This window comes from Erinaceus europaeus, chromosome 15 (assembly GCF_950295315.1).
Source record: "Erinaceus europaeus chromosome 15, mEriEur2.1, whole genome shotgun sequence".
NCBI lineage: Eukaryota > Metazoa > Chordata > Mammalia > Eulipotyphla > Erinaceidae > Erinaceus > Erinaceus europaeus.
In genome coordinates this window covers 68,438,136-68,452,777 of record NC_080176.1, presented here as the reverse complement: position 1 = coordinate 68,452,777, position 14,642 = coordinate 68,438,136, and the positions used below count along the sequence as shown (strand labels likewise).

Here is a 14,642-nt window from a genome sequence, read left to right as displayed (position 1 = left end):
GGATTAGGGAAAGGATATTCTAGGACCTGGGCTAACCTAATGAATATTTTCTTCTCTGAATGATGTGGGTTTGTGGATTATTTAGGGAAGATTCAATCTTATATAGGACATGCATTGTTCCAGGTCAGTGGAAGGTTGTCTACCTAAATGCCCAGACATTGAACAAAAGTTATCTGCCCCACAGAATAATGTCACATGGCTCCCCAGAAGGACTTCAAGAGAACTGGTAAATTGAATGAGCACTCTTGTTGAAGGAGCAGTTTCACATATGGACCAGACTTTCTAATGAACCATTTGAACAAGCCCTCTCTTTGACATCAGATTTCCTTCCTGACATAAAACTGTAAAAAAATAATCTGAATTATTACTTCTGTTACAGTGCCATTTTGCTCAAAATATTTCATTCAAGGATTCATATATAATTACCCACCTAATAAAAGGAGCTATTAGGTTGTAAAGATCCTATCCCTCCCATGCTCTTTTAAAATTATGACCTACTCAAGCTTGAAATCAAAGGCAGAGCTGAAAGGAATAATTCAGCTGAAACTCTCTTATTGGGTTTTCTAGTCGCCTAACTGATAAGTATGCAAACTAGCTCCCTTTTGGCGGTTCAGCTGCATAAACAGGGATTAACTCCAAATGTAGCTGAAAATCAGAAATGAAAAGGGTGCACACTATATGGTCTTAATTTCACCCAGTTCCAAGCTGTAGATAAACATGGCAATATTTTAAAAGTCTAATTCACAATGAAGATGCAGATTTGAAAAGCATCCACTGGATTTGTGATGTGTTAAAAGTGTCCAGGGGTGTCTGCCCCTCAGCTCACCTCTGACTCTGGTCAGGGTCAGGCAGGGTGTCTTGACAAAGGGGCCTGATAGCTGTCACTTAATACTGTCCCATCTGAGCCAGTGTGGGATGGGGGAGTAGTGGGATCACCTAACAGAAGATGCTGATTGAAACTGCCTGCCATCTTCTTTCCTCGCCTTGGGGCCCCTTCTCAGTGAGTCTGCTATATTCACAGAGATTTGGGGGAGGGGTAGTACTGGCCAAGAGGCCAAGCACAGGTGACACAGGCCACTTCATACAAAGCTTACTGTCAAGGCAAACTCTGGGAGGGACAGGGCAAGAGGGAGGGATTCTCTTGGCCAGACTCCCAAAGAAGATGGCCTTGGTGAAGCTTTGAAATGTCATCACAGTGTGGTATGGCACAAAAGCCACCAAATTGAAAAGTATCCTATCACAAGCACAAGCACGTAATTACCGTGAGTCTGAGAAGATTGCATATTGTCTCCTCTTTCAGGAAATGGACTGCTGTTGGTAAGATGCCACGAGCTGCAGAGTTTTATGTTCCTGTTCTCTGACATAAATGTTAACCAAGGGTGGATTTACAATTACTTGCTAAAATGGGTGAATTTTACAGCCACTTGCTAATATCCACCACTTGTGAAAGATGAATGACTGAGATACAAAACCCTAAGCATTTGCTGCCTTTTGTTTGTTTACTGACTCAGTGTTTGTGCTGTCAGGAAAACATCTAATCCTTTGGTGCTATGTTGGGTGAGACTTCCCATGGGTGCTTTGTTCTAAAAGTTGAAAAACAAAAGTAGTGACTTTATAAAGATTTGCCATGACACGGTACAGGCTTCAATAATGCACTTGCCTTTTGTGACACTAGAACTACACATAAAGAAAATGACAGGTCTTGATCGAGGGAAACAGGCATCGCTCATGACAGTGTGGTCACTGCACTGGTAATGACCCAGGGCTATTCTAGCAGCTTCAATCTTGACATTGCCATGAAGACATATGTTAGCTTTTGTTTAGGGACACCCACAGTCATCATTTTAAAATCCCTGATGCTATGAAAGAAGGGATGTTCATTCTTTCTGAACTGCTTCAGCATCTTCCATAACTGAGTGATCTTGACGTTGACCTGTACACTGGCTAGAGTTCTTGGACACAGGTGTGCTGTTTATGGAGAATTGGTATGCTGCAAAGTCCCCAGAAATTTCACATCATCAATTCAGTAATGTGTTAAAAGGCCGAGCCTGTGATGGCATTCAGTTGCTTCATTAGCCCTTCCAAACTTGCCATTTGTTCACTTAAATCATCCTGTTCGTATACCTACGGAAAATGAGAGTACAATGTCAGTGCAGGTGAATGCTGATGGAATCTAGCAGAAGGAACTTCATTTTGGGGGGCCAGGTGGTGGGACATCCAGTTAAGCACACATAGTACTATGAGCAAGAACCCTCCCAAGGACCTGGGTTTGAGCCCCCACTCCCCACCTACAGCCAGGGTGCTTCATAGGTGATGAAGTAGGGCTGTAGGTGTCTATCTTTCTCCCTTCCTATCTCAATTCCTCTCTTTCCTATTGAATAAAATGGGGGGGGGGAGAGCAAAAGAAACTTCACTTTAATTTCTAACTTAGCTAACTGACCCTAGCCATGACTTTAACTTTGAAAAGTCCTGGTTATCTCCCTTTTGCCACAAAAATGTTCTCCATGGCTTTTGCCATGTTCTACTTAACAACAGTTACTGGGAAAACAGTGTTTTCACAAACTATGTATGTGTAGCAGTACTAAGTATCAGGGACAGAAGGAAAGCAAAGAGCAGACCAGAAATATCAGTGGGGAAATTTCCAGATGCATATCTTACACAGTAATTATATTTAAAAAAAAATGTAGGGGAGTTGGGCAGTAGCACAGCAGGTTAAGCGCACTTGGCATAAAACACAAGGACCCGTGTAAGGATCCCGGTGCGAGCCCCCAGCTGTGTCACTTCACAGGCGGTGAAGCAGGTCTGCAGGTGTCTATCTTTCTCTCCCTCTCTCTGTCTTCCCCTTCTCTCTCCATTTCTCTCTGTCCTATCTAACAATGACGACATCATAAACAACAACATTAATAACTACAACATCAATGAAAAACAACAAGGGCAACAAAAATGGAAAATAAATAAATATTTTAAAAAATTGAAAAAAATGCCCCACACCTATGGACCATCTAATCTTTGACAAAGGGGCCCAGACTATTACATGGGGAAAGCAGAATCTCTTCAACAAACGGTGTTGGAAACAATGGGTTGAAACATGCAGAAGAATGAAACTGAATCACTGTATTTCACCAAATACAAAAGTAAATTCCAAGTGAATCAAGGACTTTGATGTTAGACCACAAACTACCAAATACTTAGAGGAAAATATTGGCAGAACTCTTTTCCACATAAATTTTAAAGACATTTTCAATGAAACGAATCCAATTACAAAGAAGACTAAGGCAAGAGGAAGATGGTGGACTGAGAAGCTGCTAGCAGCGTGTGCTCTGATCACATCTTCTGGAAACGGTAGGATTTTCTGCCTTTAGCAGACCAGTCAATAAGGAGTCCTAGTGGTGACACCAAAGAGGTGACTATAATTTAATTTGGGTTAAGAATTAGAGTAAAGGTGGCACGGACTAGTGGGCGGGCTGCTCCAGACTTCCCAGGCGGCGCCAGGCAAGGCGGGTGCGCCGGGCATTGTCCTCCACCCAGGAATGCGGCTCCTCCGCTGGTTGCAGAGCGCTGCTGGGCGGCGGGCAGAGGACCTGGAGGGAGCACTGTAGCTTGGGGGCTTTCTCTTGGGAGTCTCCAGGGACCACTGCGACCCTAAGGGCGGATCCAAAGACTTCTTAAGTATAGCTCTCAATGGATCAAAGGACTTGGAGCTAGTTTTCATTTTCGAGAAATCCTTTAAAAAAGTCTGGAGGGGGGTTTTCCTGTAAGATGGTGAACTGAGAAGCTGCTACCCGCTGAGCTCCAAACACATCTCCTGGAAACAGTAGGATTTTCTGCCTTTAGCAGGCCAGCCAATAAGGGGTCATAGCGGTGACAAGGAGGTGACTATAACTTAATTTGGGTTAAGAATTAGAGTAGAGGAAAAATTCTTTTTTCTTCCTTTTAATTTTCAAGCATACCTCCTTCCCCTCCTCCCCCCATAAGCAGTCCCTGGGGACCAGCTCCTAGCAGGATACCCCACACCACCAAACAGGGTTCTTTTTTGAATTCACTGATACACATTTGGGAATTTCCTTGCACTGCTCTTTAATTACAACTCTTTTTATTATCTTCTCCATTTTCTCTCTTGTCTCTCTCTCTTTTTTTTTTAATCTTGTCATACACTTCTTCCTTCTTCTTTGCCTTTCTGAATTTGTGAATTATTTTGGGGAAGAAATCTGATTCAGAGTGGACTCTCTATGTGTGTATCTCTGCTCTAGTTCCCTTTCCCCCTCTTGTTACCCCTAGAATATACACTGGATAGTAGATTTGCATAACTGTCTATTCTTGCTATCCTCTCTTTCTTCACTGGGATTTGGTTACTATTTTTTCACAGACTGGAGAAATTATTTGGCTAACTGGTAACGATTAAACTACTTCAATACTTACTTCAGTTGCTACTGTAATTCCAGAGGTTGGTGAGTGCAACTGTCATAAAGGTATTTAGAACAGTGTTACTTGTACTCAAGACACAACAACTGAGGAACAACAGAGCATATATATAAAAAAGAAACACATAAATCAAAAAAAATGGGTAGATCAAAAACAAATAAAACTGCTACTCCAATGAATGAAGACAAGAGCCCAGAAGAAACTACAAATCAGCCAGAAGTAACCATAGATAAGAAAAGTATGCAAACAATAATAAACTTATTAATCACAGAAATGAAAACAATATTGGAGGAAAGGAATGGCAGTATTAGGGAAACAACAGTTGAGACCCCCAAGGAAAATACTGATTATCTTGAGGCAATTAGAGAACTGAAAGCTAAAATAGCTGTAATGAAGAAAGAAGCTGAGGCAAGGGAAAGCAGACTTACAGAAGCAGAAAACAGAATTAGTCAGACAGAGGATGAGTTAGAGAAAACTAAGAAAGAGGTGAAAGACCTTAAAAAGAGATTGAGAGACACTGAAAACAACAACAGAGACATATGGGATGATATCAAAAGAAGTAACATTCGCATAATTGGCCTGCCAGAGGAAGAAAGAGAGGAAGGGGAAAGAAACATTCTAGAGGAAATAATACAAGAAAACTTCCCAGACCTGAATAACAGAAAGGATATCAAGATTCAAGAGGCCCAGAGAGTACCAAACAGAATCAACCCAGACCTGAAGACAACAAGACACATCATAGTCACAATGAGAAGAAGTAAGGATAAAGAAAGGATCCTAAAGGCTGCAAGAGAGAAAAAGTCACATACAAGGGAAAACCCATAAGATTATCTGCAGACTTCTCGACTCAAACTCTAAAAGCCAGAAGGGAGTGGCAAGATATCTATCGAGCCCTGAATGAAAAAGGGCTTCAACCAAGGATAATATATCCTGCTAGACTTTCATTCAAACTAGATGGAGGGATCAAAACCTTCTTAGATAAACAACAGTTAAAGGAGGCAACCATCACCAAGCCAGCCCTGAAAGAGGTACTAAAAGACCTCTTATAAACAAGAACATCACTATAATACTTGCAATATATCAGAGTAAACAAATTTTTTTAGAACAATGGCACTGCAATACATTAAATCCATAATATCAATAAATGTCAATGGCTTAAACTCACCCATCAAAAGGCATAGGGTGGGGGGATGGATCAGAAAACATAACCCAACCATGTGCTGCTTGCAAGAATCCCATCTGTCACAACAAGATAAACACAGACTTAAAGTGAAAGGATGGAAAACTATCATACAGGCTAACGGTCCACAAAAAAGGGCAGGAACAGCCATTCTCATCTCAGACACGATAGATTTTAAATTAAATAAAGTAATAAAAGATAGGCAAGGACATTACATAATGATTAGAGGATCAATCAGCCAAGAAGACTTAACAATTATTAACATCTATGCACCCGAGGGACCATCTAAATATATTAAGCATCTACTGAAAGAATTTCAAAAATACATCAACAGTAATACAATAATAGTGGGAGACTTCAATACCACACTCTCACACTTAGACAGATCGACAAAGCAGAGAACCAATAAAGATAAAAAGAATTGAATGAAGAGATCGACAGACAAGACCTCTTGGACATTTTCAGACTCCTACACCCCAAAAAACTGGAATACACACCTTCTTTTCAAATTCACATAACACATACTCAAGGATAGACCACATGTTAGGCCACAAAGACAGCATCAATAAATTCAATAGCATTGAAATCATCCCAAGTATCTTCTCATACCACAGTGGAGTAAAACTAACATTTAACAAGAAATGGAAAGTCATTAAAAGACACAGAATTTGGAAACTAAACAACATACTCCTTAAGAACCACTGGGTCAGAGACTCACTCAAGCAGGAAATTCAAATGTTCCTGGAAACAAATGAAAGTGAAGACACAACCTATCAAAATATTTGGGACACAGCTAAAGCAGTACTGAGAGGGAAACTTATAGCCATACAATCACATATTAAACACCAAGAAGAAGCTAAAATGAACAAACTTACTGCACACTTCAAGGACTTAGAGGAAGAGGAACAAAGGAACCCTAAAGCAACCAGAAGGACAGAAATCACTAAAGTTTGAGCAGAAATAAACAACATCGAAAATAAAAGAACCATACAAAAGATCAATGAAGCCAAATATTGGTTCTCTGAAAGATTAAACAAAATTGACAAACCCCTAGCCAGATTCACCAAACAAAAAAGAGAGAAGACTCAAATTAATAGAATTGTAAATGATGGAGGAGATATCACAACTGACACCACAGAAATCCAGAGAATCCTGCGAAACTTCTATAAAGAACTATATGCCACCAAGCTAGAGAATCTGGAAGAAATGGAACAATTCCTAGAAACCTATGCCCTTCCAAAACTGAACCAAGAAGAACTACAAAATCTAAATGCACCAATCACAGACAAAGAAATTGAAACCATTATTAAGAATCTCCCCAACAACAAAAGTCCTGGACCAGATGACTTCACAAACGAATTCTACAAAACTTTCAGGAAACAGTTAATACCCATACTTCTTAAGTTATTCCATAAGATTGAAGAAACAGGAATACTCCCTTCCACCTTTTATGAAGATGACATCACCCTGATACCAAAATCTGATAGGGACAGAACAAAAAAGGAAAACCACAGACCAATATCTCTGATGAACATAGATGTCAAAATATTAAACAAGATCTTGGCCAACCAGATACAGCAACACATCAAAAAGATTGTTCATCATAACCAAGTGGGATTCATCCCAGGAATGCAAGGCTGGTTCAACATCCGTAAGTCAATCAATGTCATTCACCACATCAATAAAAGCAAAAACAAAAACCACATGATTATCTCAATAGATGCAGAGAAAGCCTTTGACAAAATCCAACACCTTCATGATCAAAACTCTACAAAAAATGGGAATAGATGGGAAATTCCTCAAGATAGTGGAGTCTATATATAGCAAACCTACAGCCAACATCATACTCAATGGACAGAAGCTGAAAGCATTCCCCCTCAGATCGGGGACTAGACAGGGCTGTCCACTGTCACCATTACTCTTCAACATAGTATTGGAAGTTCTTGCCATAGCAATCAGGTAAGAGAAAGAAATCAAAGGAATACAGATTGGAAGGGAAGAAGTCAAGCTCTCACTATTTGCAGATGATATGATAGTATACATAGAAAGACCTAAAGAATCCAGTAGAAAATTACTGGAAGTTATTAGGCAATATAGCAAGGTATCAGGCTACAAAATCAATGTACAAAAATCAGTGGCATTTCTTTATGCAAACACTAAATCTGAAGAAGAAGACATCCAGAAATCACTCCCATTTACTGTTTCAGCAAAATCAATCAAATACCTAGGAATAAAGTTGACCAAAGAAGTGAAAGGTTTGTATGCTGAAAACTATGAGTCGCTACTCAAGGAGATAGAAACTGGTACCAAGAAATGGAAAGATATCCCATGCTCATGGATTGGAAGAATAAATATCATCAAAATGAATATTCTCCCCAGAGCCATATACAAATTTAATGCAATACCCATCAAAGTTCCACCAAGCTTCTTTAAAAGAATAGAACAAACATTACAATCATTTATCTGGAACATTAAAACACCTAGAGTTGCCAAAACCATCTTGAGGAAAAGAAACAGAAATGGAGGCATCACACTCCCAGACCTTAAACTATATTATAAAGCCATCATCATCAAAACAGCATGGTACTGGAACAAAAATAGGCACACAGACCAGGGGAACAGAATTGAAAGCCCAGAAGTAAATCCCAACACCTATGGGCATCTAATCTTTGATAAGGGGGCCCAAAGGATTAAATGGAAAAAGGAGGCTCTCTTCAATAAATGGTGCTGGGAAAACTGGGTTGCAACATGCAGAAGAATGAAATTGAACCACTTTATCTCACCAGAAACAAAAATCAACTCCAAATGGATCAAAGACCTAGATATCAGACCAGAAACAATCAAATACTTAGAGGAAAACATTGGTAAAACACTTTCCCACCTACACCTCAAGGACATCTTTGATGAATCAAACCCAATTGCAAGGAAGACTAAAGCAGAAACAAACCAACGGGACTACATCAAATTGAAAAGCTTCTGCACATCCAAAGAAACTATTAAACAAACAGAGAGACCTCTCACAGAATGCGAGAAGATCTTCAAATGCCAGACATCAGACAAGAAACTAATCACCAAAATATATAAAGAGCTCAGCAAACTTAGCACCAAAAAACCAAATGACCCCATCCAAAAATGGGCAGAGGATATGAATAAAACATTCACCTCAGAGGAGATCCAAAAGGCTAACAAACATATGAAAAACTGCTCTAGGTCACTGATTGTCAGAGAAATGCAAATTAACACAACACTAAGATACCACCTCACTCCTGTAAGAATGGCATACATCAAAAAGGACAGCAGCAACAAATGCTGGAGAGGTTGTGGGGACAGAGGAACCCTTTTACATTGCTGGTGGGAATGTAAATTGGCACAGCCTCTGTGGAGAGCAGTCTGGAAAACTCTCAGAAGGCTAGACATGGACCTTCCATATGATCCAGTAATTCCTCTCCTGGGGTTATACCCCAAGGACTCCATAACACCCACCCAATAAGAGGTGTGTACTCCTATGTTCATAGCAGCACAATTCATAATAACTAAAACCTGGAAGCAACCCAGGTGCCCAACAACAGATGAGTGGCGGAGAAAGCTGTGGTATATATACATAATGGAATACTATGCAGCTATCAAAAACAATGAACCCACCTTCTCTGACCCATCTTGGACAGAGCTTGAAGGAATTATGTTAAGTGAACTAAGTCAGAAAGATAAAGATGAGTATGGGATAATCCCACTCATCAACAGAAGTTGAGGAAGAAGATCTGAAAGGGAAACTAAAAGCAGGACCTGACCAAATTTTAAGTAGGGCACCAAAGTAAAAACCCAGTGGTAAGGGGTAGACATGCAGCTTCCTGGGCCAGTGGGGGGTGGGAGTGGGCGGGAGGGATGGGTCACAGTCCTTTGGTGGTGGGAATGGTGTTTATGTACACTCCTAGCAAAATGTAGACATATAAATCAGTAATTAATATGAGAGGGGGAAAATCAATTGTATGTCTCAAAGTTTCTCAAAACACAAACTGAATCCTTTTAATATATAGGCTGTGTAGTTGATATGCGGACACTCTCAAAAGCCTAGACAAAGTAGATTAGAAGCATCCAATAGCACAGCTATATACAAGATACTGGATACTGTACAGCAAACCATAACAAAAGGACTTTTCAAAGTTAACCCAATTAACAAATAATGTGATGATAACATTAACTATCGATTGTCTTTTTGAACCCTAAGACAGCAGGAACCTCACATCTCCACTATAGAGCCCCTACTTCCCCCAGTCCTGGAACCCTTGGATAGGGCCCACTTTCCCGTATGCATCTCCCAATCCAAACCAAATAATATTGCATCCGCCGATCACAACCTATCCAACGCAACGATTGCCACCTCAACATGCTTCACCTCAGACTGTGTCTAGAGACTTCACGTGTGGAATGACAACCCTTCAGCTTCATTACTCGGGTGAGACCTTTCCTTTTATAGTACACTCTAATTTCATCTCAGGTGGTTCATTTTCTAACAAAGTCCCAAAACCTAGATGTACACCAGTTTCCGTGAGAGAGAGCTTATGTTCACACGTATCCATAAACTACTGCAAAATATATACCTGAAAGCAGAAGTACACTAGAGTTTGCAGTGAGTACCTCCCTAACACTTCCTCTCCACTATTCCAAGCTTTGGGTCCATGAGTGCTCAACAAATTGTTTGGCTTCGTATGTTAACCCTCTTTTCAATGACCAGGTTCCAGATGCCACCAGGATGCTGGCCAGGCTTCCCTGGATTGAAGACCCCACCAATGTGTCCTGGAGCTCAGCTTCCCCAGAGACACACTAGGGAAAGAGAGAGGCAGACTTGGAGTATGGACTGACCAGTCAACGCCCATGTTCAGCGGGGAAGCATTTACAGAACCCAGACCTTCTACCTTCTGCAACCCTCAACGACCCTGGGTCCATGCTCCCAGAGGCTAGAGAATGGGAAAGCTATCATGGGAGGGGGTGGGTTATGGAGATTGGGTGGTGGGAATTGTGTGGAGTTGTACCCCTCCTACCTTATGTTTTTGTTCATTAATCCTTTCTTAAATAAAAAATTTTAAAAAAATAAAAAAAAATAAAAAAGAAGACTAAGGCAAGTATAATCCTATGGGACTACATCAAGTTAAAAAGCTTCTACACAGCAAAAGAAACCACTACCCAAACCAAGAGGCCCCTCCCAGAATGGGAGAAGATCTTTACATGCCATACATCAGATAAGAGGTTAATAACCAACATATATAAAGAGCTTGCCAGACTCAACCACACGACATCAAATAACCCCATCCAAAAATGGGGGGAGGACTTGGACAGACTATTCACCACAGAAGAGATCCAAAAGGACGAGAAACACATGAAAAAATGCTCCAAGTCTCTTATTGTCAGAGAAATGCAAATAAAGACAACAATGAGATATCACTTCACTCCTGTGAGAATGTCATACATCAGAAAAGGTAACAGCAGCAAAGGCTGGAGAGGCTGTGGGGTCAAAGGAACCCTCCTGCACTGCTGGTGGGAATGTCAATTGGTCCAACCTCTGTGGAGAACAGTCTGGAGAACTCTCAGATGGCTAGAAATGAACCTACCCTATGACCCTGCAATTCCTCTCCTGGGGATATATCCTAAGGAACCCAACACATCCATCCAAAAAGATCTGTGTACACATATGTTCTTGGCAGCGCAATTTGTAATAGCCAAAACCTGGAAGCAACCCAGGTGTCCAACAACAGATGAGTGGCTGAGCAAGTTGTGGTCTATATACACAATGGAATACTACTCAGCTGTGAAAAATGGTGACTTCACTGTTTTCAGCCGATCTTAAATGGACCTTAAAAAAATCATGTTGAGTGAAATAAGTCAGAAACAGCAGGATGAATATGGGATGATCTCACTCTCAGGCCGAAGTTGAAAAACAAGATCAGAAAAGAAAACACAAGTAGAACCTGAAATGGAGTTGGAGTATTACACCAAAGTAAAAGACTCTGGGGTGCGTGGGTGGGGAGAATACAGGTCCATGAAGGATGATAAATGACATTGTGGGGATTGTATTGTTAAATGGGAAACTGGGGAATGTTATGCATGTACAAACTCTTGTATTTACTGTTGAATGTAAAACATTAATTTCCCAATAAAGAAAGAAATTTAAAAAAAATTTAAAAAAATGTAGTAGGTCAAATTGAACCCACTGATCACTGGAAGCAGAGAGATAACCTAGATGCAGGATCTCTTTAATCTCTTCAGCACATGCTCATTCCCCAAATTCTTCCCTTTCTTCCTCTCCTTATAAAACCTTAAATTCCATTGTGGGGGAGGATGGACTGCCTCTTAGGATCTCTATAGCAATGCTACCACTCTCTGCTTCAGCACAAAGAATAAAAGAGCCTTCTTTAAGTTTTCCTGTAGCTGTCTCCACTGTGATACTTATTTTCCTTTCCGTAGGTCACTCATCAGGATAGAAGAGAACTGGAAACTCTAGTTGTCTTTATTGTGGGGAAGTTTGGTAGGCTTTTCTCAGACCTATAAAAGGTTTCAGGATTATAACTTTAGTTTCTGTGTGGAACAAATTTTTCACCTCAAATGAGAGCTGGCTTTACACTAAGCTTTAGAGGTAAGTTAAATTATGATATAATTTAATTGATGGATCAACTGAGGAGGTTGAACTTCAGGTTTTTTTTTTCTCTAGGGTTATCTCTGGAGTTCAGTGCTTGCACTACAAACCCACTGCTCCTGGAGGTCAATTTTTTCCCATTTCGTTGCCCCTGTTGTTGCCCTTGTTAGTATTGTTATTGTTGTTGAATAGGACAGAGAGAAACCGAGGGAGGAGGGGAAGACAGAGAGGAGAGAAATACCTGCAGACCTGCTTCACTGCTTGTGAAGCAACCCCCCTCTGCAGGTGGGGAGCTGGGGCTCGAACCTGGATCCTTATGCCAGTCTGTGTGCTTCATGCCATGCTCAACCCACAGTGCTTGGCTCCAAGCATACTTTAACTCTCACTCACTCTGTGCAAGTGGAATTGACAGATTTGGATTATTAGTAACATAGGTCCCCAGGTCACTAGCTTCAAGCATTGTGATTCACTAATACTAGGAGACTAGAAATCATTATTTTTCAAAGCTTTACATTTTAATGGTCTACTGGGGAGGAATCAAGTAGAAGAGCACCAAGACTGTAGTGTTGATTTCAATCCTGATTATTTGGTTAACTAACCCTTGTCTGCCATGGCTTTGAACTACACACATCGCTGATAGCAAGATTGATTTTTTTTTTTTCTGATTTATTGCTGGGGCTTGGTGCCTGTTCTAGGAATTCACTGCTCTGGTGACCTTCCTCTTTCTCCACAAATTAAAAACATTAAGAATGAAGACTTTTGTGATACACTTATTATTTCTTTTTTTTTTTTTCCTGCCTCTAGGGTTATGGCTGGGGTTCTGTGGCAGCACTACGAATCCACTGCTCCTGGAGACCATTTTTTTTTCATTTTATTGTCATTATTGTTATTGCTGTTGTTGTTGTTGGATAGGACAGAGAAATTGAGAGAGGAGAGGAAGACAGAGAGGGGCATATAAAGAAAAGACACCTGTAGACCTGCTTCACCATGTGTGAAGCAACCCCCTGCAGATAGGGGAGCTGGGGGGACTCGAACCAGGATCCTTATGCTGGTCTCTGCACTTTACACCATGTGTGCTCAAACAGGTATGCCACCACCCGCCCTTCACCCCCTTCCCTGTAAGATTACAATAAATAATATGTATCATGCAAAATAAGTATGTGTTAATGTACTGTTTAAGTTATCAGTTATTTTTAGTCTTAAGCTCTGAACAGAAGTTTTATTTATTTTTTAAATATTTTATTTATTTATTAATGAGAGGGATAGGAGGAGAGAGAGAAAGAACCAGACATCGCTCTAGTACATGTGCTGCCAGGGATTGAACTCAGGACCTCATAGCTTGAGAGTACAACACTTGATCCACTGTGCCACCTCCCAGACCATGGAAACAGAAGTTTTATATGTTGACAATCTTCGAATTTCTATTTTGTCCAAGGATAAACTGCATACACTTGCTCTTTTTTTTTTTTAATAGTAATAGCAGGTTTGTTTCATTGTTTAGTTGGGATAATTAAACAGGTTAGTGTTGGTGAGAATATGTTTTCCATAAATGTTATTTTATCTTTTCTTTCTTAAGATACTTGTTATTTTGATTAGTACAAACCTGTCCTGCTTAATTATTCTTGGCTTGTCTATTCATTTTATTTGAGTTTCTGAACCAACTAGACTTAGCTCCACATAGGCCTCAGTATATCTAATTTTGTAAAACTAATACTCATTTCCATGAAATTATCGATATGTTAGTTCCTCAGTCTTCATTTAACTCTCTTGCCTTAAATTATATTCAGGAATAGTATAAATTCCCAAGTAAATATATCTAGGAAAAATCTTTTAAAATTTCCTTTACAGTTATTTTTTTGAAAACTGTTCCATCAACTTTTTTCAATTTTTTTTGTCTACATTAATTCTCTTTCTGACTTTATTAACTTGAAAAATGTTTAGCTTATTTCCTTAGTATACTTTGTTTCATTAAATAAAATTTCCGCCACACTTTCTAAATATATTTCTTCTTCTTCTCCTTCTCCTCCTCCTCCTCCTCCTCCTCCTCCTCCTCCTCCTTCTCCTCCTCCTTCTCCTCCCCTTTCTCTTTCTTATTACTGGAGTTCAGTGCTGGTGCTACAAATCCACTACTTCTGGTGGCCATCTTTCCCCTATTTCTTTTTCAGTTGATAGGACAGAGAGAAACTGAGAGAGGAGGAGGAGATAGAGTGGGAGAGAAAATAATAGACACCTGCAGACTTACATCTCAAATTGTGAAGCATCCCCCCTACAGGTGGGGAGTTGGGGCTTGAACCTGGGTCTTTGTTCATGGTAATAAGTGTACTTAACTAGGTGGACTACTGGCAGACCCCCCTATCTCTTTTTTTTTCCTTCTTAAATTCTTCCTTTCATTTCTACATTTTTACAAAATTT

The 14,642-nt window shown here is 40.1% G+C and overlaps 1 protein-coding gene across 1 annotated transcript in view; it reads right to left on the bottom strand.

Annotated features, from left to right (window-relative positions):
* Nucleotides 1–1,638: 1,638 nt before the first annotated feature.
* Nucleotides 1,639–14,642, bottom strand: part of DCC (DCC netrin 1 receptor) — a 1,300,159-nt gene continuing 1,287,155 nt past the window's right edge. The window contains exon 30 of the mRNA XM_016186489.2: nucleotides 1,639–2,124. Within this exon, the coding sequence (XP_016041975.1) occupies nucleotides 2,035–2,124 (90 nt within the window). The 3' untranslated portion in view covers nucleotides 1,639–2,034. The remainder of the gene's footprint in view (nucleotides 2,125–14,642) is intronic.